General features: G+C 44.2%; 1 protein-coding gene across 1 annotated transcript in view; it reads right to left on the reverse strand.

Moving 5' to 3' along the window:
* The window catches only part of LOC125720187 (neurexin-1-like), a 609,464-nt gene that overhangs the window by 303,088 nt on the left and 278,767 nt on the right, over positions 1-27,609 (reverse strand). Inside the window, 2 exon segments of the mRNA XM_048995368.1 lie at positions 11,802-11,825; positions 24,657-24,958. Coding sequence (XP_048851325.1) covers positions 11,802-11,825; positions 24,657-24,958 — 326 coding nt within the window.

Raw genomic sequence — 27,609 nt, forward strand, 5'->3', positions numbered from 1 at the left:
TACCTACCCAGATTAACGCTCAGGGTTCCCTGGACGCTTCACTCAATATGCACAAACGAGCCGTTCAGACACAAAGAAGAACAGAAAGCAACACACACAAAGTGGGGGCAACCTTATACCTCTGGGCAGGCTGCTCAGCTCCTGGTCCCACTGTGGAAGATTCTGGATCATTGCTGCCCACTGTTATAATACCGGTTGGAATCGCTACACTTTCCGCTCCCCGTGAAACGATAACAGACTCCCGCCACCGCTGACAGATGAGATTGCGAGGCTGAGAAGTGGCCCCCAGCTGCCAGCGTCTGTCGCGAAATTTCCCACCCGCATGAAACGGACTCCGCAGTTAGCGGTAAAAGATGCGCCGTTGCGTTCAGCACACATGCACACCGTGCTTCTCGCTGCGGCCTGCCATGTTCAAACAAGAAACTTTAATTAAACTCATATTAGGGTTTCCTAGCCTGATCATATCTCCATCTTTTCCCAGCATGCAATAGGCTGCACGTTCCACTGACTCCTGTCAATCATAAAGACATTAAGAATATCCTCATTTCTGCAATCTGGATTCACCAAGTGTGAAGTAAGTCATTACCCCCCCCCCCCCCCCCCCCAACACAACACACCCCGACATATAAACACAAACACAAAACGATGCGCACACACACACACACATCCCCCGCTAAACTGTAAATTCCCCATGAGTCACACCCCACTACATGAAATATTTCTTCTTTATCTTTTACTTGGAATCGATTTCGCTACATTTTGACTGAAAACTAAGCTGATCCCTGTTTTATTCATTTGACTGGTCGGGAATATTTATGAGTTTTAGGTAACGCTTCATATTAACTGCACCTTCATAATACTTTTATACTGCATTCATAAAACGTTCAGTACACCTTCATAATGTAATCATTAAGTATTCTGAAATCATTCATAAACATCATGCACCTTTACATCCTAACATCCCTTAACAACTGTAATATACATTAATAACAAACATTACATAATGATAAATATTGTAACTGTATAATCATGTAATGTTTGTTAATGTGTAATAAAGCTGTTTTGGGATGTTAGGATGTTAAGGTGTACTTGCATGTTGCTTATGAATGCATTATGAAGGTGCACTGACTGTTCTATTTCTGCATTATGAAGGTGCACTGAATGTTCTATGAATGCATTATGAAGGTGTACTGAATGTTCTATGAATAAATTATGAAGGTGCACTGAATGTTCTATGAATGCATTATGAAGGTGCACTGAATCTTCTATGAATGCATTATGAAGGGGCACTGAATGTTCTATGAATGCATAATGAATGTATTATGAAGTTGCACTGAATGTTCTATGAATGCATAATGAATGCATTATGAAGGGGCACTGAATGTAAAGTGTTGCAGAATTTTATAAAGCAGGTAGGTAATTACATGTTCTTTCTGTGTTGACTTAGATAATCTGGATACTTCAGTTACAGACAATGTAAAATATTAGATGTATGTATGTATGGATGTTAAATGGATATATTTCAGTTTAAATTGGAGTTTAAATACAACCTGATGTTGGGCTGATTGCGTCGTTAGGACGTATGTTTAATGGATGTATTTAGCTAGCAGGTGCACTGCGGGTGATTCATTTCAAAGTCACATACGTTATGATTACTTTTCAGTCTGACTGCAAAAATACAAACCTGGTGTGAAAACAATTTACACGGACTGCTTCTCAATATAAATGTGCATAAAGTATTGTGAATTATATCAGCAGCGGCTGTCACGGGTTAGTGCAGCTGAGCAATCCCTCACGCCGCTCTTCGTAGGAAGCATCAGAAAGCTGCAGTAAGCTTATCAGGTTACTGATTGTGATTATATACGTATATATCTAAGCCCCATATTATCCTTGTTACAGGTGACTCACTGCTGATACAAAGCTAATACACAAATTGAGGTGGGCTATATATATATAGAGAGAGAATGAGATGCACTAATTCATTTTGGAGTCTTTTAGATGTATGACACATAGAGATTATTATGGGATGATCGGTGCGATCTGGAATGGGGTGCGAAACTGTGTGTGCCTGTATATATAATGTTCGATGTGCAGCTTTTATATTGGGAGAAATAAGGAAGTAATCTGAGATAAAAAAGGACAGATGAATTCAATAAACCTGTCATGGGCAATGATATTAAATAGGAGAAGTGACTGAAGAGTGAGGCGTTTTGTTTTTCACTGCAGTGACAGAGAGAGACCACTGTAAAAGAAAGCCTCGCGTCACCTGCGATGTGCAGCTCATATATACCAGCTGTCATGACTACAAGCAGTGAAACAAGCATTACAAGGGCCCGCCCCCCCGGGGCCGAGCTCTCGTCTGAATGGATGAAGCAGCTCTTCCTTGTTCCTCGTGGCAAAAGCATGGCATCCTGCTGTCCAGAAAGAACATCAGTGCGACAGAAGATGCGTCAACGCTAGTGACCCAGGAGGGCTGCTAAATGGACCATCCATCAGAAGCTCCTCTGGGGTTTGTCTCCCCCCCCCCCACAATGTTCAGGATGAAGGAGACCATTACAAAATTGCACCTGTACTCTACCCGATCATATGACCTGAACACAAACTATACAAGTCTGTAGTGGCTCAGATCGCACAGGAATTATGTGCTGCACAGCAGTGTTTTAGGTAAAGCTCAGCTTAGTCTGAAAATGATTGGATTCTCATAGTAATTTCACATTATTGTTGTGTTGCTGTTATATTGCATTGTTGTTGTTGTGTTGTTCTATTCAATTGTTGTTATTGTTATTATTGTTGTTATATTGTATTGTTCTTGTTGTGTTGTTATATTCAATTGTTGTTATATTGTATTGTTCTTGTTGTGTTGTTGTTTTGTTGTATTGTTCTTGTTATTTTTGTCATTATTGTTGTCGATATATCGTATTATTGTTATTGTCCTCATCCCGGATAGTGCAGCAGGGCTAGAGGGGTGCAGCAAAGGTTACAGATACTAAAGGTGCTGGGTAGGGCCAGTGTATGTGTGAGATTGGGTGAGTGGGTGGGGGGGGGCAAGCAGCATTTTGTCAGGGGGCAGAGAATTTCTAGTTATGCCCCTGGCAGGCAGTTCAGGCCACGAGGACGGAGGCTCCCTCAATGGGATGGCAGACCAATGTAGGAGACACTATGTAACATTAATGGCATTTTTAGGGGTCCAGTGCACCTCCTGCACCGGTGGGGCAAGGGTGACCCCGGCAGAAAGGCATGCAAACAGAGGCAGGACTGAAGATCTGAACTCATGGCCCAGGGGCAGCTGTGTTACACGCCAGCTGTGGACCTGAATATGTGGCCAGCAGCGGAAGGCTTTCAGGAACGGCCCTGCTTTTGTTACTGGGGAATGTTATAAGCGGCACTTCATTCATCTGCACAATAACCAGTCAGTAAATGATTAAATAGCAAAGACAGATTTTATTGGCAGCTTCATAGGCTTCCGCCTTGTTATTTATGGTTTCTGGAATTTCTAAGACACAGGGCTGCAGAACTGGGGAGTCACAAGGCTGCCTTTTATAGTGGAGTTAAATTATTGCATATATTTTTCATGCCATACAGCCTTCGCTGAATATGTAGGACCCTGTGACTCCTACCAGGAAGGTGCATGGATGAATATGGAGGAGGGTGTGTACCGAAGCAGTGAGTATATACACAAACATCCACCCTTACGTGTGCTGTGAATCAATGTCGCATATACTATCACCAAAGATGTCCTACGATTACGTACGCTCAGAGTACCTAAGTACTGTGGCAGCTTGGAACACCAACTTCATTTGCTCCAGAAGGCTGGTCGAGTTGCGATTTGGTTGAGGTCCAAGTCGAATTTGCTCATAAGAAATAATGTAAATGAATTGAATCCATGGCAGACCCCCAAATGATTGTCTATTTATACTACCTATCTAACTAATAAATAGCATTAAGAATGGAAATAAAATGAACACACATACAAAAGCACACATACAAAAGCAATAAACGTGAAATAAATGACCATGCCATACTCCGAAGCGAGAGCAGACACACGTCCACCAGCTTCACACGTCGAACTCAGTCGCAGCTCGCAGAGTGATTCATCGGCATTCCAGCAGGTCCGTTTGCCTCTGTCAGCCCATCAGAGATGCGTCTCGATCCGTGCGAATTTTAGCAGCTCTGTTTTGTTTTGTTCTGAGTTTTCATTCGAGTTGTGGTTAGATTTTTCTCGACCGACCAGTTTGAGGTCTGAATTGGTGGAGTTGAAAACGTCTCGACCCATACAAGTTTGAGCAGAAACGGTCAAGTTACATGATTTTGCTCGAGGTGCAAGTCGAGAAAAATTCAACAGACCCATTTTAAGTCTGAGTTGGTCGAGGTAGGAGACGTTCGAGTTCCAAGGTTCTACTGTACTCAAAAATCACCCATTTCCAAGACATATGAACTCAACCAGAAAAGTTGACATCCTTTTGTCTTCATTTTTTAATTGATTTTTTGTATCTGAATATATCCCTGTAATGTGCATAAAGGTCCTTAATTAGTGCAGCATCAGGCCACTCAAACATACCCCGTTAATCTCATCTCCTCTACACTGCCAACCTTTTTCATTCCCCAAAGACTCATAAGAGTTAAAATTTCAGATTTTAAATACACTGGCTATTTTATATTACACCACGACAGCCACATAACTAGAATTATGCCAGGTACTAAGTAATTATCACCGATTAATCATGTAGATCTCCTGCTTCAATTACTATGAAAAATAAGGCTGATGTCAACAGCGTATGCTTCATAACTAACAAACTACTGTACATCATCCTCATACCTATACAAACCATCCACCAATTCTTCCATAATCGAAGGCAACAAGTCTGGGCCTCACTCTATATAAAAAGCCTGCTAATATGATCGCAGATATATGCATTTTTTTTGCCTTCCTTTAGTTCTCATAAAGTCTACACTTGGTCTGCATGTATTTAGACAGGTTAAGTCGGCCTATTAGCCAACACGCACGGATCACTTGCTGCTAACTACATCACTAATCCATGTCAGAGCACCTCAGCGATGATTAATGACACAGTCTCCCGCAGTCCTGTTACATGGCGCTGATTCAGGTCACTAAACACCAACCAGCCGGCGTAACCAGGCAGAGCCTGATGCTACTCTGTTCTCTGATCCATACCAGGTATATAAATAAATTTACCCTCGCAAAGCCTGCACCACATGTCTCACAGATAACGCATTCGATGAGAAGAACGCGTCAATGTGAACGCTACGCTGCCGCCCAAATGATTTTCTGGGTTAATCTGATTGTCCTGTCCCACACCTACACTGCATCGCTACCTACGCTTTGTTTTGGGGGCTATATTCATGGCGAGAGCAGAGGAATATTAAGAGAGATTAAATAATCTAAAAACTTCATAAATAGCTATAAAACTACAAAAGAATTAAAACAATGAACATGAGATGCTTAATATTAGCTGTTGATAAAATGTTAATTTTATTTTATTTATTTATTTTAATCTGGCTTGACTTTATTATAAACTCCTTTTAAAGAATCATTAAAATGTTAACTTCGCCTAAGAATAATAATAGTAAAAAAAGAATTCAATAAAATCTGTTTAACAGGTAAAGGAATTTTGCATGTAGAACGTTCTGGTAGATATAGATGAATTAACTGATCCCAACTATTTTTACAGTCGGCTTTTGTCATGTTTTCATTATTTGGGATGATTTCACAGTCTGTTATTAACCCTTTCACTTCAATCGACTTGGCATATTTTCATCGTGTGAGACAAGTTCGAGATTGGAAGGTGGTATGAGACACGTCTGTACGGGTGAAATTGTGGCCTTTTTGGCAGCTTTTGGTGTCAGTCTGTCTCATTTCTAGCTGCAGAAACCGGGCAGCACTAGGTGCTCACTGTGCCGGAAAGACTAGCGTCACGCTGAGAATTAAGATGGCAGCTTCCTTGAGAGTGATATGAATGAAGCTGGAGGGCCTGCAGGGCGAGGCAGCCAGATACCTGAGGCTCTGAGGGCTTTTATTCTCTCACATAACTACCAGACGGGCCTCTGTCGCCTCTCCTCTGCTCACACCGGCACCTCATGCCTCCCGGGATGTGGCCCCCGCCTCAAGGTCTGCGCTCCCTCGCAGCTCATGACTTTTACTTACACAAAAATGTTCTGAGGGCAGAACGAAAAATGATTGGTTCAGCGAGACAACCAATCAGATCGTACAGGAGGAGGGTCCAAGCAGCCGGAGACAGGACCAAGACATCTAATTGGATGGTCCTGCCTCCTCTAGTTCGTTGAAACTATCTCCTCTATAATCTGACTGGTTGTCTCTTTGAACCAATCACTTTTCATTCTGCCCTCAGAACATTTTTGTGTAAGTAAATCTCCCATGAGCTTCCTGCTATTGGCTCTAAGCTCATCACCACCCAGCAGCGGATAAACGGTTAAGGAATACGGAGGAATAATTGTATGTGGCTCACACATACACTGGGACACAAACTGACTCTTGATATACAGCTTCCACATTTGTGCAGCGGTTTATTTCTGGAAGTAACTCTGAATCAGCTATCCAGGTAGCCACACCTGACATCAACCCTTAAGTGAATAATCCAGTTGGCCTGATGTTTCCAGTTAATCAATGCCTGCCTTGTTCTACAGAGCCCTCCAACAATCAAGGAGCCTGCAAATAATTGATTTCATATAAAGTTCGACATTGCCGCACGGCCCTGTCACAAGAGGGCCGCATCTGAAGCTACGTCGGCAGATTTTGTTCAACGAGACAGGAAGCCTGTCATGAATGCTAACTGAAAGCGTTCGGTTTAACTCGATTTAATTCCGGAGATTCCTTCCGCTAACGGCTCAATCACAGCAAGAAGGTTAATTAGTTAAGAGCTCAGCTGGGACAGGAACTACGCGGCAGGAATTGTACATTTCCCGGGCATCTCTAAACAACACAAACGTACACAAAAAAAAACCACACATTCTCCTGCATCTTAATCGTAGAGAAACAAGGTCCCATTACGTGCATCATGCTAAACCTCAGAGAACAAGCTTACGATGCAGGAAAGAGGAGGCACAGAGCTGGGAGAGTGAAACCTGTACGCAGGCAGGAGACCTCAGACACACAGTAATTGCTCAGCGGTGGATCTGACGCCAGCCTATTCTAATTTCATATCCTGCCTCAGATAGAGCATTCCCGTCACGTAAACAACGGCGTGAATAAACATGAGGCAGCCGGCTGAGAAGGAAGGGAGAATCAATATTTCTTTCAGACGCGGTTTACTCATTTGTTTCACATTTTCAAAGGAAGCGGAGTTACAGCCGCCCTTCACTCGCTCATGACCAGTTTGATCAATCCTCCGCAGAAATGGCCTTGCGCACCCAGAACGACATTGGGCTGCTAGACAGTTCCACTTAACGTCCCTGACCAGCAATGACCTAACCCCCCCCCCCCCAAGGCACCACACACTACCCTAAAGCAATTTCTCAAGTTCATCATTTCCACAAAAACATGACTCGTTTTGCAAATTATCAGTGTATTCGCCATTTCTCTATTTTTTTACACAAAATTTTCTCAGAAGTTGAGGATTATTGCTCTAAAAAGACAAACTTCAAACAGACGTTTCTCGACTCGGAGCACATGCTTATCCCCGCCATCGACAATCAGCGATAGTCTTCCCCTCAATAATGGAAGACGCACAGGATTCCATTAACGTTTCCATTTGGGGTTGTATTTATTCTTCGTTTTGATTCAGAATCTTCAGAAGTGTAAATACGCTGATGTCAGCCTTCATATATCATCACAGATTTCACTGATTCTAATAAATGAGAAGATTTTGATGAAACATATTTAACGTTCCAAATGTCCCTCTACTTTGAATGGTGTCGATGAATGAAAGACACCAAAATAAGAGTTACCTTCTGTAACTGGCCAAACAAATTCATAGCCAAACCTACAATCTAAACCTACTGAATATCCAATACCCCGCTCTCTATGGTAAAGACTGTACCGTATATCTTATGGAAATATGTTACATGTAAAAATGGATAAAATCAGCACAGTACAGACAATGACAAAGCAACAGAGCATCTTCCATCAGGGCTGAAGTCCAGAGGCACCTTACCTTTGCTGACTGGCACTCACCTGAGCTGCCCTAATTCCTTGCAGATGGGTTGCTTTGACTTTTAGAGGGAGAATTTCAATACAGACACTGCTAAAAATGCGATACAAAAAAGATGGGAGAATATAAACAAATAAGTAAAGGAACCTCATTCTTCTCAGATGTGCGCTTACCGGTGGTGCTTCCGCATAGGTTTTGGAGAACATCTCCATCTACATCTTACAGAACAGTATCAGGCAAATACTTAGCACCACATCCGAAGGGGCTTGCAATCCACGGCGTGAAAAGTGAAAAAGAAACGTTAGCCATGTACATCGCGGCAGGTCATGTGTCATGTTTGGAGCTTGTGGGAAGAGGATCCCACACCAGTCAGCCCAGACCTGGTGGAGTCGCTCGTTTGGTGGCTGGCAGCTGGTTCGGTAACCAAACTATTATATCTAACAGGCAACAGAGGAGATCCAGGAATCTGAAGATCAATCAGTTTACGTCCAGCTGGGGAGCTATATGCTATCTGCGGTCGCTGATCCAGTAACAGAGTGATGCGAGAGGGAGGGGGCGTGTGGGGGGGGTTGTATTCTATACCAGAGACAGAGTTTGCAGGAAATGACGGGGGTTAGGGGGACAAAGGGGTCAGTCTGGTGTGTCACTGTGTTAACTTGGGTTGGGAGGGTGAACTGAATCGGTTAGTACTTTAGTAAATAAGGGAGAGTCAGACACAAAAATGGTTGTTAGTACAGTTACAACAAAAGTTTGATTCAGACAATAGTATTAGTAACAGTTTTTAGCAGGTTTGTTTAGTATTTACTGTACTAATATATATTTATATAGCTCACAATGCCTTGTCATTTGATTTGCAAACCCTGATCAAACTTCGCTGCAGATTGCAAAATCAAATATTTACTTTTTTATTGTTTTTGAATTCATTCATTTCAAATGAAACAAAACTATCCATTCAAGCTAAGGAAGTGTATAGCCATGCATGGGGATGATTATGAATTTTCAACTGAGGTGTTTAACAAAACACAAGCCATAGCAAAGAATAACCGTAGAATAAACACAGATGAGGAATGGAAATATAAAATTACCACCGTGTGAATTAATGTGCAAACCAATGAAAAGGCAAGAAAGAATAAAAATATAGGTAAGCAAAAGTTAGCATCTGAGCGGGATAAAATAGCAAACAGAAAAGCACACCCACACACACACACGCGTGCGCGTACACACACGGATGAGATGATGCTCACGTGGCAAATGCAAGTGCCCACACACTTATACGTGTGAAATGGAAGCAGCGAAAGGAAATGTTTATTTTATTTTATTTTTTTTTACCCGTAAAACCATGCAACAGGATGCATAGACAAACACAACGGTTAAAGGAAATTAATGTGGACCAAAGCAATAAAGCTACGATAAACGGAATGACTAAGATGGAACGCTTTTCAGATTTTCCTGGGGGGTGGGGGTGAGGAAGACTGGGCTCCATCATCTGCAGTGAATGAAGGAGGGCAAAGCAGTGCTAAAACAGCACTGAGGCAGCACTGCCTTCATGTGACTGCTCGCTCCCCGCCGTCTAACTCCCCGCTCGCGGTAACAAATTCCCCAGCCTCGCCGGCTCCCTGATTCCCACCCGCTCATCAGAACCAGCCGCTCCAGTGCGGCGTGACGGCGGCTCCGAGATCCTGAAGGGATCTTTCCAGCTACCCACCCGACACCCACGACTCCAGTGCTGTCCTCTGTCAGCTTGACAGATCTGACGACAACAAAACGAGAAGAAAAAAAACACAAAACCCACAGCAGCCCTCGTCTGTCTTTGATTGCAGTGCGCTCCCGTCTTCCAGTGCCTTTTGCTTCTTGAGCCCATGTACTGCAGGCGTCTCTCCTCCACTCACAGAGACAATGAAGCCCTTTCCCCTGTCTGCTTTCCCTTTGTTAGAGTACAGTGAGGTGTGCAACTGTTGTCACGGTTAGTCGTTACTATTTTTCTTTTCGAATTACTCATCCGGGCACAGGATTTTTGGAGGGGAATAAAAGAAGTAACATACAATTTGTTAAAGTATTAGGTTTTTATATATGTATGTATATATGTTGCACATATATATGCATATACATATATACCAAAAGAGTAGTGCATGAGAAGAGAAGGTTGACTTTAACATGCAGGGATTAGGAGTCAGACTCGAGGTACAGCGGTAGTGTTAGTGTTGATGGAGACGGCTGATCGGACACAGTCGGACACGTTCCCTGGGGTCGTCCCCCTCCTGCACAAGCGTGCCTGGGGCCCCGGGGTCTAAGCACTTCCAGCGACAGGCACTAAGGGGCAGCTGCAAGGGGGTCGGGGAGAGAGAGCTGTGTGTGCTCTGATAGGCCCATGAGCCGGAAGCCGAGCCGGAGATATCAACACAAAGACACGGAGCCTGATCCCCAATCTAAATTCCAAATTTGGGTCATGTGATATATGCGAGGCTCTTCCCTGCGAGCTCCATGACCCCATAATATCCAGAGGCCGCCCTGAACAGAAAAGCAATCAGTCAAGCAGATGGTCTTCTTGTCTGGGAGACGAGGTCGTTCTTGGTCGTTCGCGGGGCCCCATCTACAGCATAAAATGCTGCTATCGGAATCTCGGCAAAAAAATTATGGGGGCCCCTACAATTCAGGGCCCCGAGCTTCAGCCCAGGTTAGCCTGCATATAGGGCCTGTTTGAACCGGTCTGAACTGGCTTTAGATAAAAATGCAATGTATATTATATATGATGTATCTTATATACAGTATAGACACGCTATGATTCATTCACAGCTCGTATTACAGTAAACATCAATGCTGTTCACTGGGACACTATCTAGGTGGTAGTGAGATGGATGGATAGATGCTTGTTTTCGCCTAGTAACACTCGTCGCAGTCGCTTATTCGGGGTCACGTGAACCACACGTCTGTCATGGACGTAATGCCTGTGGTCAAGCGGCCGACAACGCGGGCATGTGTGGCGTTTCTCCTGGAGAACACGGCAAACACATGCCACAGCCACACGGCTTCGGGGCCGCTGCCGCGATCCACCACGCTTACTGCCTGCCGCTGCAAACGCAGCGTGTCCTTCGTTAGCGTGTCCGCTGTGTGCGTTCACTTCCAGCACATACTAGAGCAAATAAATAAGTACTAAATAAAGAAACCAATTAACGGGGTAAATTAACAGGGACAAAATTAACAGGGAAAAAAATATATTGTTGATATTAGGTAACTGTGTAATTGATCTTTAATCTTTTTTTGAAGTAATTCTTTATTTCTTCATCCGGATATTAAGTTTGAAAGAACAATATGGGGCAAACAAAAGTAAATAAAATAGGGAAGAAGAATTAAGTGTTTCTACTAGTTTGATTAAGAAGCTAATTTTTCTTAACGTGTGTCCTATTTATTGTCTGAGGAGGAGTTCCACGTTTGAGGACGTCAGTGTCCCGGCTGGAGAGACTACACTGGGGGCCAGGGTGGGGGGGGGAGGACTAATTAAAATATTTCCCCGACCTCCTCTGACTGATTTGTTGTTGGGGTTTGTTTTACTTGGTCTTTTGTTTGTTTTGTTTTTGCATGTTAAAAGCAAACAAAATGGAAAGAGGAAAGTAAAGTCCAGGGCAAACCAAGCTAGACAATTAGAATGATATCTACCATATAATGCAGTTTGTTTACCATAGCGTGTCCGATGCCTGCGTGCTTGGGGGAGAAAACAGGGGGGGAAAGAAGGACAAACCTTGAACTCAATAAAGGACACCTGAGAAAATAATTAAATCTACTGCTTTTGTTCCATTAACAAGTGAATACGCTGGTGAATAAGCAATAGAACGTCATTCCAATAATCTCTTCCATATGATTAAATTAAAAGGCAGTTGTTGTTGTTTTTTTTTTTTTAAGTTCGAAATAAAACAAACAATCCAAATAAAGAAATAAAGAAAGAACTGGCAAGTATACAGGTTACGAATCAAGGGGTGTAAAAATACTAAAATCAATTCTGCTCTCTGTTAGTACTCAAGTTAAGTTGAAAAACAACAGATGATGGCTCACATTCCGTGAATGAGACAGTGTTAGTTGATATAAAGATATAAATATATATATTTTTTCTTAATAAATAAAAAAGAGAAAGGAAATTGTACAGAAAAGGAAAAAAATATCGAGGCTTCTGGAGAATGTTAGTAAAAAGACACAAGAGTTAGCAAATCAATTTTCACATAGAGGGGGGGATAGGGTTGGGTGGGGCAGGGGGGCTAACAGTGTATTGAAGAAAACATGGAGAGACCCAGACAGGTGCAGGAGCGTAGAAATAGTTATTAGAATAGACTAGATGTGACGGTGAAACTGCTGAGAGGGCCAATGGGAAGTTAGGAAGGCAATCTTTCAGCAATTAGCAAGGCCAGTGGATCTTTATCCAACGAAATATTTAGTGTCTTAATATTTCCAGCAGTACACTGAGCTGTAATCTGGGAGGTCACATCCAAAAGGGCATTTTTTTTTTCTCTTTTTCACTGGCAAGCAAACCAACGAACGGCCATCATAGCTGCCTCTGGCAGTGATGCGCTGTGCTATGAGTGACAATCGCAACACTGTGCACCGCGGCACACAGACGGGCTAGAGACAAACTGCGAGAGGGAAAAGGAACGGCAGATGGAAATCGAGAAGGAGAGAGAGAGGGAGAGAGAGAGAGGGGTTAGACGGACATCAGCCATACACGTATGCTTCATCAAGGGCCGCAGTTCACAGTTAGCTTAGCATGCTGTGCCACCTATGTGTTTGTCCTCAGGACTGTGATGTCATTTCCCCCCCGGGAAGCAAACCAATCACGGAAGATTAATGGCACAGATATGGCATAAATAGGGCACAGTTCAGCTGGTGGCTAAAGCTACTTCCCCTCATTGAATAGCCATTTCATCAGCTTAGCATTGATGATATGCATGAATTTCACAGGTTATAATTGAAGCGATCATTTCTGCAGAACACATTCTTCAGGAGAAGCCTTTCAGAGCAGACGATTTCAGTCGGCATCACCCGCTACGGCGCGAGAAATTGCAGAAACAATTTCCGACGCGTAATAGCAGGGGTGTCTTCCACCATCAAGTACACACGGCTGCTGTGAGGTGACTTACATTTCTTGGAATTGGAGCTGACGTCTTTCAAAGCAAAATTTCGTTAAATTAGGTCAAAAGCGTTAACAATTGGCATGTGGAGACAGTGCGGGCTGGTCCAGCATTTCCCTCATGAGAGGGTGGCAGAAATCCCGGCCGTATGCGCTTCCGACAGGTAGGGAAGGCCCCATTTTCTAGGAGATTGTAGTTTTAGCCAGAATCACTGGAAATACTTTATTAAAAGCAAGCAGTGGGAAAATTATATGACTTAATCAAAACAAAAAAAATAGCCCTCTGGGGTATTACAGATGGCTTTTGTTCTCCGTGACTGTAAATAAAAAGAAAACATTGGCAAACAAATCATAATTGTTGATATTACTGGCATAAAAAATAAATTAACTGACTGGAATGAAGGATGAATTTATAAGAAAGGAGAGGAAAGGAAAGAAGTGGGCTGCCCAAAAGACACGAAGTGGGGGGCTGGCTGGGATTTCCCTAAAGCATTTGTTATTAATGGGAAGAGCCCAGTGCGTACGCCGAACATCTTTTATTCACTGGAAAATAAATTTCATGTGAAAGAAAATACATTTTAAAGAGGATCAGAAGGAGGGGGAGAGAAAGGTGTTAGACGTCACAGAGACGGCAAAGGCGATAAATAAAACTTTTCAGGGGCGTATGAGGCGTGGGTGGGTGGGCGCACACAAACATATGCCTGTTCAAAGGGACGTAGGGAACAAAGCACTGCATGGTGACAGGCAGAAAGTGCAGGCGATGACTCAGCTGGAGTTGGGGGGGGGGCCCTCATCATGTAAACGGGCTCAAGACCAACCCCCCCCCCCCAACTTCAAAAGCCAACTGAACGCATCCCTAGTTTGGATGTTTGTAGAACTCGAGTTTGTCACCTAAGGTCAGGCTGCAGAACGCCATATTTGGTTTTTTTTTCCCTGACAAGATTCCAACTAAACTACAGGAAACAGAAAAGAGGATAAAGAATTGAGAAGCACGGGAAGTGTGGGTCTGGGTAACATGCTGCTTAATTATAAAACAACCACTGTTTCAATTAGAGCAGGCAAATGGCGCTCACACAGAAATAACAACGAGCTGCTCAGAGGCTTTGCGCTCATTGCTGGGTGCAAATTCATCACCGTTACAAAATGTCTGACTGTTTGGGTCACATCATAAGTGACGTAACATCAAGGCTGAGACCCTGAACAGAATATAGAATAAGGAAGTTCAATATGCCAGAAAATTATCATTGTTTCTATTACAGTATTTAATGGTAATATTGTCGCCAACTTTCTCTGTTTATGAATCTACTTTATTTTCCTAATAATGCATTACTTTTCTCCTTGTTACCGTGGATACTGGGGTTTTTGAGGCAAAAACCAAGATAAATTAATAAATAAATTTTGTCAAGCAGTAAATGTGCTTTAATGAATATTTCTGGCTCTGCCAGAAGATTGATAGCTGGCAGAATTCAAACTGACACTTCAATAGGCGCTCCCAGGCCATAAACACACACACCCGGAATAGAAAACATAACTCCTTCAAGCATAGGACATGGAAATGTATGTCAACACATGCTGTGACATGCCAGCCCTCACACGCGTGCACATCACCGTGGTGCTTAAAGGGGCCCATGTGTCACATCCTCACCTCTAACCACAGGTCACATGCGTGCACATCACCGTGGTGCTTAAAGGGCCCGTGCGTCACATACTCACCTCTAACCGCAGGTCACACGCGTGCACATCACCGTGGTGCTTAAAGGGGCCCATGTGTCACATCCTCACCTCTAACCACAGGTCACATGCGTGCACATCACCGTGGTGCTTAAAGGGCCCGTGCGTCACATCCTCACCTCTAACCGCAGGTCACACGCGTGCACATCACCGTGGTGCTTAAAGGGGCCCATGTGTCACATCCTCACCTCTAACCACAGGTCACATGCGTGCACATCACCATGGTGCTTAAAGGGGCCCCATGCGTCACATCCTCACCTCTAACCGCAGGTCACACGTGTGCACATCACCGTGGTGCTTAAAGGGCCCATGCGTCACATCCTCACCTCTAACCGCAGGTCACATGCGTGCACATCACCGTGGTGCTTAAAGGGGCCCATGTGTCACATCCTCACCTCTAACCGCAGGTCACACGCGTGCACATCACCGTGGTGCTTAAAGGGGCCCATGTGTCACATCCTCACCTCTAACCACAGGTCACATGCGTGCACATCACCATGGTGCTTAAAGGGGCCCATGTGTCACATCCTCACCTCTAACCACAGGTCACATGCGTGCACATCACCATGGTGCTTAAAGGGGCCCATGTGTCACATCCTCACCTCTAACCACAGGTCACATGCGTGCACATCACCGTGGTGCTTAAAGGGGCCCATGTGTCACATCCTCACCTCTAACCGCAGGTCACATGCGTGCACATCACCGTGGTGCTTAAAGGGGCCCATGTGTCACATCCTCACCTCTAACCGCAGGTCACATGTGTGCACATCACCGTGGTGCTTAAAGGGGCCCACACATCACATCCCTTTCATTACCAAAACTGGGTGAATATAGCATGCAAAATAGAATTCATGTCAAAAATATTATCTTCTTCTGATAAACTGCACTATTATTATTGTACTTCGCATCATCAGTGCTATGCACTGTTATTTCTAGATAACTGAGCGCAATAACCATACATGACATTTACTTTGTTATACTATGTTTGACTGTTACATTATAAATATATGTTATGAATGTAGAGGCTGTTACTAAATCCCATTGCACTTGTGTAGCCCTCCTGCATAATGAGAAATAACAAAAACCCTGATACTTGATAAATTCAGATTTTGATAAACAGATAAATTTACTACTTCATATTTCGGAATATGTATTTAAAAACAGGGACCGCGCCTCTCCTTGTGCGAAGGAACCAACTTGAGGTTGTTCTGGTGAAAATATGCAGCCTCACAGCACAGGAAGGCAACATCTGCACTAGGAGTGTGTCTGACACACGGGTAGGACTGACATTTGTTTTGTTGACATTATTGCACTGATTTGTGTAACTGAAGGGTCATTCTGTTGCCAAGTACCACAGCGCCAGATGGATCTCAGCGGTTGTTGTTGCTAGGTGACATATGAGCGATGCCGGTGGGGAAAGATCGTTTAATTGGGGAACCACATCCGTGACCCGGGCCCCACTGCATCTGTTGCAGGTTAAAGTGCACCGAACCACAGCTCTCCTCTTAGCCTTAACAGATAGAATGTCAATCTGTCCACAGCAACCACAGGAGACTTTGAATTTCGGGCGTTTCGTTATCGCTGTAGCTCATTTTATCGCCTTCGGCACTTGAAGCCTGGGGGAAATGAGCTCAGTGGACACGGCGCAGGTGTGACGGGCGCGTTGCCGGTCAGAGAAACCCGAGCGAATCGCACCGTGCGTCAACAGCATCGGAGACAGCGACAGGCCACTTGTGCATCTGGCACCGGATTCAGCAGCGCCTCCCTCTGGTCTGGATGTTTAATTGCCGTTGCCTAATGCGGCCTGCTGGGCTTATCGCACTGTGAGGTGGCATCTGTGCCGCTGTGCCGAAGCAGCTAAGCGATTCGAAGGCAGCAGGCGGAGATGGCGTCAGGTATCTGTCACTCCAGGCCGTTTCTCCATGACCAAGGTCAGCCGGAGGTCATCAGCCAATCATCATGCGGCAAGAATCTCGGACGTCCTGTCTTAGCACCTGAAACGTTGACCTATAACGGCATAAAATCTCGCTCTGTGTTCAGGTTCACTCCAGCTATTCGACAGCGCCACACGCAGGACGAACAAGCCCCGATCTCACCATTCAGGATGGTAACTCTGTGCCGACCTTGATTGGAAAAACTCGATAGCTGGGTTGCCGGGAATCAGCCGGAGCCAGGAACACTCCGTAAATAGATCGAACCTTGATTACAGACCATACTCTTGGTGTTTCTGGGTACGTGACCATCTACACCAGTAAGTGGCGTAAATTTTGATCATAAGGACAGACCTGAGACATATAAAATGCTATTTTATTTCACACAGAAACACATTAGAAGGTGAGCTTACTTCTGTGTTAAAACAGACATCTGTGTGCAGGTGAAATAAAACAGCTCTATACATCCTATAAATCGTTTATGACAAATAGTCTTTATCATCTCAATTGTGCCAAACTCATTAATTAAGCTTTAATTAACACGGTAAAGTTTATATCTCTGTGCTTCCTTTCTTGTCTTTTTTGGGCTTCTGTTAAATGGCTCCAAGCATCCGTGTCGGGACACTGGCAGCTGCAGCCACTGGGGCACGCGGGTTATGGAAACAGGTTAAGGAAACGTTGCGGGGCCCGATCCGGAGTCCGGCCCACTGGCGCAGAACCGCCAGATATTACAGGAGCAGTTTGCATTAAGTACATTTCCAAGGCCAGGCTCCTCTGCAGAATTGGGAGCTTCTGTGCACGTGTCCGTTTGCTGAACTACTGCTACACCAGTGCTTACATTCTCCTAGCTCGCTCCCTTAGAGTGCACGCACATTATCTCACTCCCTTACTCTGCACACACATTATCTCACTCCCTTACTCTGCACACACATTGTCTCACTCCCTTACTCTGCACACACATTATCTCACTCCCTTAGAGTGCACGCACATTATCTCACTCCCTTACTCTGCACACACATTGTCTCACTCCCTTACTCTGCACGCACATTATCTCACTCCCTTACTCTGCACGCACATTATCTCACTCCCTTACTCTGCACGCACATTATCTCACTCCCTTACTCTGCACGCACATTATCTCACTCCCTTACTCTGCACGCACATTATCTCACTCCCTTACTCTGCACGCACATTATCTCACTCCCTTACACAGCACACATATTGTACCCCTCCCCTTACAGTGCACACACAATATCTCACTCCCTTAGAGTGCACGCACCATATCTCACTCCCTTACAGTGCACACACAATATCTCACTCCCTTAGAGTGCACACACATTATCTCACTCCCTTACTCTGCATGCACATTATCTCACTCCCTTACTCTGCACACACATTAACTCACTCCCTTACACAGCACACATATTGTACCCCTCCCCTTACAGTGCACACACAATATCTCACTCCCTTAGAGTGCACGCACATTAGCTCACTCCCTCACAGACACATTATCTCACTCCCTCACAGACACATTAGCTCACTCCCTCACAGACACATTAGCTCACTCCCTCACAGACACATTATCTCACTCCCTCACAGACACATTAGCTCACTCCCAGATAGGCAGGCAATCTTGCCCCATGACAACCGCTCCCCAAAAATTCAGCCAGGTTACCATGGTCACTGCTGCGTCATGGCAGGGCCAACGTCGCAGCCCCAGGCCAAGCACACGCTCTTTGGGATGCCCGCTGGTCTTGCAGGAAGGTCACTCGGACACCCCCGCCTCAGAAGAGGCTTCCCTCTGGCTCAGAAAGGTCTTCCTGACACGTTCTCACCACTTGGTGGAGCAAGTAGGCTTCACCGATCACCGTCTGTCTGCTGCTTTGGGTTTTATTTTTGGGTGTTTGCACATTGTTAAGATCTCTTTAATGCAAATGTTATTTTTCTTTTTCTTTTGCTATGCATATTCATATGATTCCTAAGGTTAAAGTCAACCCAAAGGTTTTCTATGAGCCTGGTATTTTCCACATTAAAATTATTAACTACTCACAGTTCACAGTATAAAGCCGTATCAAACAACAGGCTACATAGAACTTTTTGTAGAGTTATTTTACCTAAGTACAAAGATGCACACACACAGTCTAGCAACTGTCATCTTTTTGCAATTACTGGCTGATAACCACATTAAAACCAAGCTGACAAAAAGGTTTACAATGCAGTTGAATAAAATCAATTTTTTTTTTTAATTAGAAGTGCTAAAAAAGTATCCTTAAAATTTGCCCCACACAGATACATCTAAACCTGAACTTACCTTATGGTTCTTTTCCACTGGCATACAGGAACCGAACCTAGTTACAGTGCGGTTCGGCTCGCTTCAGTTTTCCACTGGCATACAGGAACCGAGCCTAGTTACAGTGCGGTTCGGCTCGCTTCAGTTTTCCACTGCAGAAGCGGCTCGGTAAAGGCGTGGAGGGGTTTGGAGATCGACAGTGATGTCAAACCAAAGTGACATTTATTTACTGTCCTCACAGTATGCATCGTGATTTACTATGTGCTAATTTCCGCTAGTATGCCTGTGAGAATCACCATCTTATGTCAGCACGCTATCAGGGATTTCACTAGTGGAATCAGCATTAACTTGCGTAAATTTGCATTATGAATCCATACTGTCCAGCTGTTCTATAGTATTTTTAAGTAGGTGGTTGGATGTAAGATAATATTAATAACCCATAATATACAGAATGTGCCATTTTTTCCTTTCCGTGCATTTTGCCCAATCAGATGGTGGTGATGCAACAAGCTTGGTTTGGTCATGTTTTCGGCCCTGCTAGTAAGCAGGACCATGTCACCGTGGTTACGGCTCCGGTCAGGCTTGGACACTTTACAGTGGAAAGCCGTCTCTACGCAGTTCGAATATTTTAACGAAAAGGTTAAATCCATATATATCTAAGAAAACTCCATGATCGGGGGGAGGAGCCAAGACAGGGAGGTGGAGTCAAAGAATATTTTTGTAACATATTTTTTTTTTCTCCAAAATGATCTTGGATCTATTAATAACCTTCACGCTGCCCTGGAGTTCGCCAGAGTCCTGGATATTCTCCCCTTCGGAATCGCTGCACACTGACGCAAACTCTCACAGCTTGTGACCAATGAATCATTTAAGCCAGTAGTCCTCAACCCTATTTTATCCAAGGACCCTGAGTGTCCAGGAAAACGTGCTTGCCCCCCCCCCCCCCCTCCCCCGCACGGTTTATGATATTGTTTCTCTTGTGTGCTTCCTGCAGTTACGACCAAAATTGCCAGTGTTTATTAATATGAAGGGATTTTAATTTGGTTGCATTGCCAAACAATGTCATTTCTTTCAAACACGACTCAAAGGCGGCCTCTCTCCACTGTGTCCTCCAACACTATTTTTTTCTCTCAGTTAATGATATCACTCTCAAAACAGAAGGGGAATGTTTATGAACAGAAAAAATCTAAATCTTAAAAAAAAATTGGCAAACGGCTCACATCAGTAGCCTGACAACCATTAAATGTGCACTTAACTGAAAAGACCCTCATTTTAAGGCATTAGCCTTCAACAACATAAAACAAACATTATTTTTAACAAAGTATTTATACTAAATGAACCAAGTAACAATGAATCCTGGCCTTTCTCCTCTGTCAGCCCCTTGGACTCCGCTACCTGAACGATTTGACTTTAGCCGTGATTCTGGGATTCTATGTAATATCACGACCGACACTCTTGTGTTGTTTAAAATCTTTAAAAAAGGCTTAAATTTATATATGAATATATCAGTGTAAACGGTACTGCGTCACCCTATAGCTCATTCTGAAAATACATACTGAGAAAATCTGGTATAGACTTCAGCCCAGGCCTAGCTTTAGCAATGTCGTAATGTCACTGACGCCCTCTAGTGGGCCACAGCCCTCATTCCAGAACCGCTGATTTAAGCCACATGGGCACAGTGGGCAGCTGAGATACCCCAGCCAGTTAGTCCCTCCTTCCCTCAGTGATACGATAGGGATGCTGGCTACAGCCAGAGGCTCCCGTTTGGGGCCCAACGATTAGTATCTTAGCAGGGGGTGGCGGGCGCTGCAGCTCCATCACACTGTGACTCACTAAGCACGCTGCAGCTCCATCGCACTGTACTGTAACTCACAAAGCATGCCGCAGCTCCATCGCACTGTACTGTAACTCACTAAGCACGCTGCAGCTCCATCACACTGTGACTCACTAAGCACGCTGCAGCTCCATCACACTGTGACTCACTAAGCACACTGCAGCTCCATCGCACTGTACTGTAACTCACTAAGCACGCTTCAGCTCCATCACACTGTAACTCACTAAGCACGCTGTAGCTCCATCGCACTGTGACTCACTAAGCACACTGCAGCTCCATCGCACTGTAAGTCACTAAGCACGACAAATCGGCAGTTCTCGGATCTGCTGTTCGTTCCCGTTTTTTTACGAGGTCTAACCAACCGGTAGGGATTTTTCTTATATCCCTGATATTAAAATTTTAAATAAAAAAAGGAACAAGTTAAGACAGAAAAAATGAGCCATTTATCACCGCGGTAAAAATGCATTAAAGTACATCTGGAAGTCTATTCAGTCAAAACAGTGAAACTTCAAAATATACTCGCCTGGATTTAGTAAAAGTGGCACGGCTGCAGTAAACATTAACTGCGAGACGTGGAGCCCAGTGACTTTACTGCGAGTGACAGGGAAAGAGAATTATTGGGCCTGGGGCTTGAAGCAAAGGGATCATACGATAACATGCAAACAGAAGACAGGTTTTAGTCCTTAAGAGATCCATGTCAGCGGTGGTGTTTAACCCTTTCCTACAATTAACTTGACAAAAATGTATTTAAATGATTTTAAGTACTTTGACACCATTAAATATATAACTGATTAATAGTTAAGATGACTGTCACAGATTAATGACACTTTATTGTTCTTTATGGGGAAATTGACAGCTACACCATCTTGCTTTTTGTGAGACACATACTCAGGTGAGAGCAAGTTTGGAGGTCACAGTGCGGAGTTGGCCAGTATACAGGGCCCCTGGAGCTGAGGGTTATGGGCCTTGCTCAGGGGTCCAATGGCGACATCAGTCTGCTGGCTCCGGGATTTGAACCAATAGCCTTCCGAAATTTCTTTAAACGATATTGAAAACTACACACATTTAAAATTAAATTTTGATAACTGAGCAAATTCTAATAACAGTATAGAAGATTATGTATGAGATTTATGTAGAAGATCAGCCCAATACTTATCAGTATTGATTTAGCCAGAAAAGTCAGTATCGCTAAGCCAACAGACTGGTCAATTATCAGCCTGAAAGACGTGAGGGTGTCCTCTACGAATTCCTGGCAGTGAGAAATGTTTCCTCAAAATAAAGTCTAAGTAGATTACTCCGAAGACCAAGCTGGAGCTAGATTCCTATCACCGGTAACAACTCTTGGGGAAGAGACACCGGAAAAAAATCAGAGAACCAGTTCTCAGTGGAGAAGCGCAAATTACTCCGTACTGCCATGTCAGAGAGGGCAACTCGAGTCTAACCGACACGACAGCTTCAGCAAGTTCAATATGCCTCCGGTAGCTCATCTAAGACCTGAAAGAGCCTCCCCTCTTCTGCCCCGAAGACAAAAAGGCAGTGAAAGCCAACCCGCGGAGCACAGAGCTGTCAGCAGGGGGTGGTATTTTCTTTACGTCACATCAATGGGAACAGCCCCACTGCCGGGGTACATTAAACAAAAGCACGTGCTTCATCTGACATCAAAACCCCGCTATTTTGACCCTGTGCTTCTTCATGCTATTCCAGAAAAGTAAGAGAGAACAAAGGACCCCAGGATCATAAAAAAGCTCATTTAAAACTTGTGATCTGCGGCGTCTGTGTCGCCGTTGGGGCTCAGTAATCTATGTGACGCTCTCTGCCACGGGCTGACGTCTGAGGAACAGCTCATCCGGCCTGTCGGGAGGACAATATTCCGAAAGGGTAATGACTTCCGTGTCTGGATGGCCCGTGTGCCGGGAGCGTGCTCAGGACACACATTCAAATCGAGTGCCAAGGCAGACATGAACGTCGGAACCATCACCGGAGATGTGGGACAATTTCCAGAGACCCGCAGTTATTTCCAGTGCTACTTACAAGATCTGGGACGACTCAAACGGGCGACGTCAGTCACATATCGACGCTGACCGACTGACGAGATTTTTTACCTTTCAAGACCTTACTTCCACATCAGCACTGCCAATAATTAAAAGCGTATATACTGTACACTGGTACGGCGCTAATAAAAATTGATGTAAATGGTAATCTGGCATCGTCTCATGGCTGATGTCCAGGCCGAGGGACACATTCGGACTAATAAGGCAGCACAAGTGGATCTTTCTGGGATTTCTGTACAGGCTAACATATGTGACGTAATGGAAACCAGGTCATTTCCTGTCTGTTATACTGGTGCACAGGACGTCAGAACGCAAGGCTACAAATGGGATGTAGATTGCAGATTAAAAGAGTGTCTTAATCATCCAATTCCATTGTTCCGGTCCTTTCTAATTCTCACATAGAATGCTGGAATATTAGACATGAAAATAGTAGAGATTACGAATTAAAACATTCACATGATGCAAAGATAAATAAAGCCTAATAAAGCTATAAATTCTGGATAATTAGTTACTGAAATGTTAGTGTTTTAACTCTGGAAGACCTTTGATTATAGGAAGATACTCAGTTACACTATTCAACGTTAATTTCAGCGGTTGGCTGACTTGGACTGACATAAGTGAACATTGACAGACAAAAGTGAACAATTGGTGGATGATGAATAAGCAAATTACGCCAATCAGCAAAAAATCTCACATTTGACTTAGACTGAGATCACGGCCTAAAATATTAGTGATGAAAATCGCGTCATCTTTGGCGAATCCTTGTTGAATCTAAGTTAGCGGCTGTTCGGAAGGTCGATTTCTTTGGAGAATCCTAATATAGCCGTCGCCGTTTGCAGGAGGTGTTTGTGTGCGCCCACATTTCCGACTCCGGGGGGGTATCAGATGGCATGAGCGTCCAGCGGCACGCGCCATTGAGTGGCCCAAATTGACCTCAGAGCACGGGATCCTGAGCAGGAATTATGCCTGCTTTGATGCCGTCATCATCCGCTCGCTCAAACATTTCCACAAGATCGCTTTGAAGAAGCTTTAGCTCTGATCTTTCAAAGACAGTGTCTGTGTCAACATTCAGCAGGCCTCGTTCTTTGAAGGCCCCGTCGAGGCGACGGAATTGTTCTTTGTGGGAAGAAAATAATATTCTGATGCATGTCATTTGCTTACAATGCAGAGCGGGCCTCGGAGAGCACGTCACACCCGTCATGCTGACTAAGCATCCAGAACAATCCTTCATTAAAATTCTGCTTAAAGAGCTCAGTTTAAAAGTCAAAATGTTATTCAAAATATTACTAATACCATTATTATCACTACTACTACTACTAGTAATAATCTGTTAATTGTAATTATTTGATGAAAAGCATAGCATGCATCGTTAAGATCATTTAACAAGGTCAACTTGGGCACCTCAATACTTGCACATTTATACAGACATTTATGGTAATCAGGGAGGTCATAGGGGTCAGGGCAGCATAGAAAGGCTGCCAAACAGGAAGAGGAAGCAGTGCTCCACCTCAGCAACCTGTGGGAGAGCAGAGAAGGAGCGGCGAGCGGGACGGAGTCACGCGGTAGGCCGGTTCCGGTACCTGGCGCAGGTTGCGAGTGACGCGGACATCATGCCAGCCGTTGTCGTTGAACTTGCCGTTGACGGGCTCCACCAGCGCCTCGAAGGCGCCCGAGCCCAGGTTGATGACGAGCCAGACGGCGCCGTTCTTCAGCGACAGGTTGACGTAGTCGGCCGACTTGCCCGTGTGCAGCATGAGCCCGTTGCGCTGCAGCGTGCGGAAGGACAGCGTGATCTCGTCCGTGCTGCTCTGGATGGGCGTCAGCGACAGGTCGTAGCAGAAAAACTCGTTGCCTTTGAAGGTGGCCACCGATTCCTCCTTCCCTGAAAGACGATGATGGAGGGATTCAGCGAAAACATCACCTACACCGATTCCTCCTTCCAGGTTATTTACCAGCAGTTAAAACTCATCATGCAAACACCATCTACCGCTGCCATTCTCCACAGTTTTATGACGATTAGCAATTCCTACAGCACCATACTAAAGATGATTAAAAGCAAAATTTCATATAATCTAATTTAATAGAAACAAAACCTTTTAGCACCATCAATTAAGCAATGGGCTCTTAATAGTTTGGCTGGGTTGGTTCAATTTAATTCAATTTATTTTCACTTTTAGTAGCCTTCCCATCGTAGCCGACCAGAAGTGTTTGCCTCATCAATCCTGCAGTTAATGTAGCGAAAATTACATTGTATTTATCAGTATGTCCATCAAAAATCTGCAACAGCCCATAAAAACATCTCATATAAGCCCATCTACTCCGTGACAGTGTTCGGACTACATCCTTCTGATAAAGTCGCTTTTCGTTGAAGGGGTTTGGGGATGACTTGTTCGTTTTACTTGTATATCCAAAGGTGATAGCAGCAATATGATTTTCACGCCAGAGGAAACCTTCGTGATATTTACGTGCCGATGAGAATCCCTAACTGAGGGATTCACGGCAAAGTAGTGCATATTTCCGATGCTGGGAATAAATCGCAGTGCAAAGAGCGCATTCATCCTTTAAAGCGCATGCCGATGTCTCGGACAAAAGCAACCTTTATGCAACTGGCCATAGTTAGATGTTCTTAGATGTTTGATTTGGACACCCCAACTGCTGTACCTCTGGCTGGCTGCTCTGCACCCCCACTCAACCCGGGGCTCTCAAAGGTTTATCACGTCGCTTTGATAAGTCTCTCTCCCAATCCCACGTGAGAAACCGTCTCTACTGGGCACAGCAGATGGACTTGTATGACACAGGGATTCTCTCAGGTTACGAGAGACACGAAACAGAACGCGCCATATTATACCCTTACAGGGAACCGGTGAAACGTGGATGTATCAATAGGTCAATCACCTGACCCCCCGCCCCGCACCCCAGCACCATCACAAGCCATATTATAGAGAAAAAACGCGCACAAACAGACCGAAATGTATGGTCATCAAAAAAAAATAAACTGTTAAAAATGATGTATAAACAAATTGACTGGAATTAATCAGAGACGCAGATATCAGTTGTCTGCAGCCTTGACCTAAACCAATTACAGACAGTTATTTAACAGATTTCAGTCAAAGGCTCACCATTTCACCCGGAAGAAGGACTGAGCGTTCATTTGCAGATAATTAATTGAAAGGCAGCGAGGTCCCAGACTGGGCATTCACATCTTACTAGTCAAAAAATTAAAAAAAAAACTCAATCGAGAGAATTTACATCATAAAAAAAGAGAACAGTTTTATAACATAAAACTCAAAACTGACACAAGAGCTCTAGTGGGAACGACGGTGGCTGAAATACCCAATAAAGCTCCATTATTGTTGATCACAATTACACTGTTAGCTCATGCAAATCATCATCAGGCGCAGAACAAAAGATTCCGAGAAATCTCTTGTAAACAGGCTTCTTACAGTCCCTTAGCTGATGATGTCAAACACAAAGGCAGCTCGAAGAGGTCGCCACGGCAACTCTCAGTTGCGTGCTTATTCGACATGAGTGAGTAGTTTTTGACCTTAGAGTGGCAGTCGTCCGGCAGAATGACCGACTTTCTCAACTTGCGGCAAAGTGTGCTACTGTTGCTACTGCGGCATGCAAGCCGAGCGACTCGCCGTCGCTGTTTAAATTTTTGTTTAACCTTTGAAGTCATTGAATGGAGTGACTTATAAAATCAAGTGCTGTCTGACAGGAGAAAACAATGGAAGAACTCCTCCCAAAGTCAGGCAGATATTTACGGGAAATTTCACCGCAATCACCGACGTTTCTACCCCGTGAATAAAACTGTTTTGAGTTACTGAAAAGTTAAAATGGTACAGAGGGTAATTTTACTTTTACAATCATTGGACACCTTTGTCCAGAGCAATGTCAGGCAAAGGCAGATGACAAGCATCCAGCTGTTGAGGACCCAATTTAGGCTGAGAAAAGCTAGAATATGGAGATGAATACCACCAAGAAGGATCTAGAAATAACTAATGCAAGAACAGAGCATCAATTAGTGCCAAGTAAAACCATTTCAACAGAGCAGTCAATGAAGGCAAGGATTAGTATCAGGGTGAGGTTAGGGTTAGGTTTAGAGTTAGGGTAATAGTTGCTGAGGTCTAGTGTCAGGATGAGGTTAGGGTGAAGTTTAGATTTAGGGTTAGAGTTGCCGAGGATTAGTGTCAGGATGAGGTTTGTTGAAGTGCTCCTCGATAAATTGTGTCTCTAAATGTTTCTTGGGAGTTGTGAGGGACTAGAGATACTGTCACCTTCCTCTGCCTACTGACGGGGAACCTCGTTACAGCTAAAGCAATGTTTCCATATGTTTACATAAAGGAGTCTCTAGCCTGTGTTTGCTTTCTCAGGGCCGTGGGGCCTGTTTTGGCGGAAACCTGTGGGAAACATCTGAAGGAAGCCTCACTGTTTTTCACAGTAATAACATCTGCTAATGCATGACATGCAACTGTAAAATCCAGCCACTTCACGCACACACAAACAAAAACATAAATCGCTTCTCTTGCTGGG

Source organism: Brienomyrus brachyistius, chromosome 24 (assembly GCF_023856365.1).
Source record: "Brienomyrus brachyistius isolate T26 chromosome 24, BBRACH_0.4, whole genome shotgun sequence".
In the NCBI taxonomy this organism is placed as follows: domain Eukaryota; kingdom Metazoa; phylum Chordata; class Actinopteri; order Osteoglossiformes; family Mormyridae; genus Brienomyrus; species Brienomyrus brachyistius.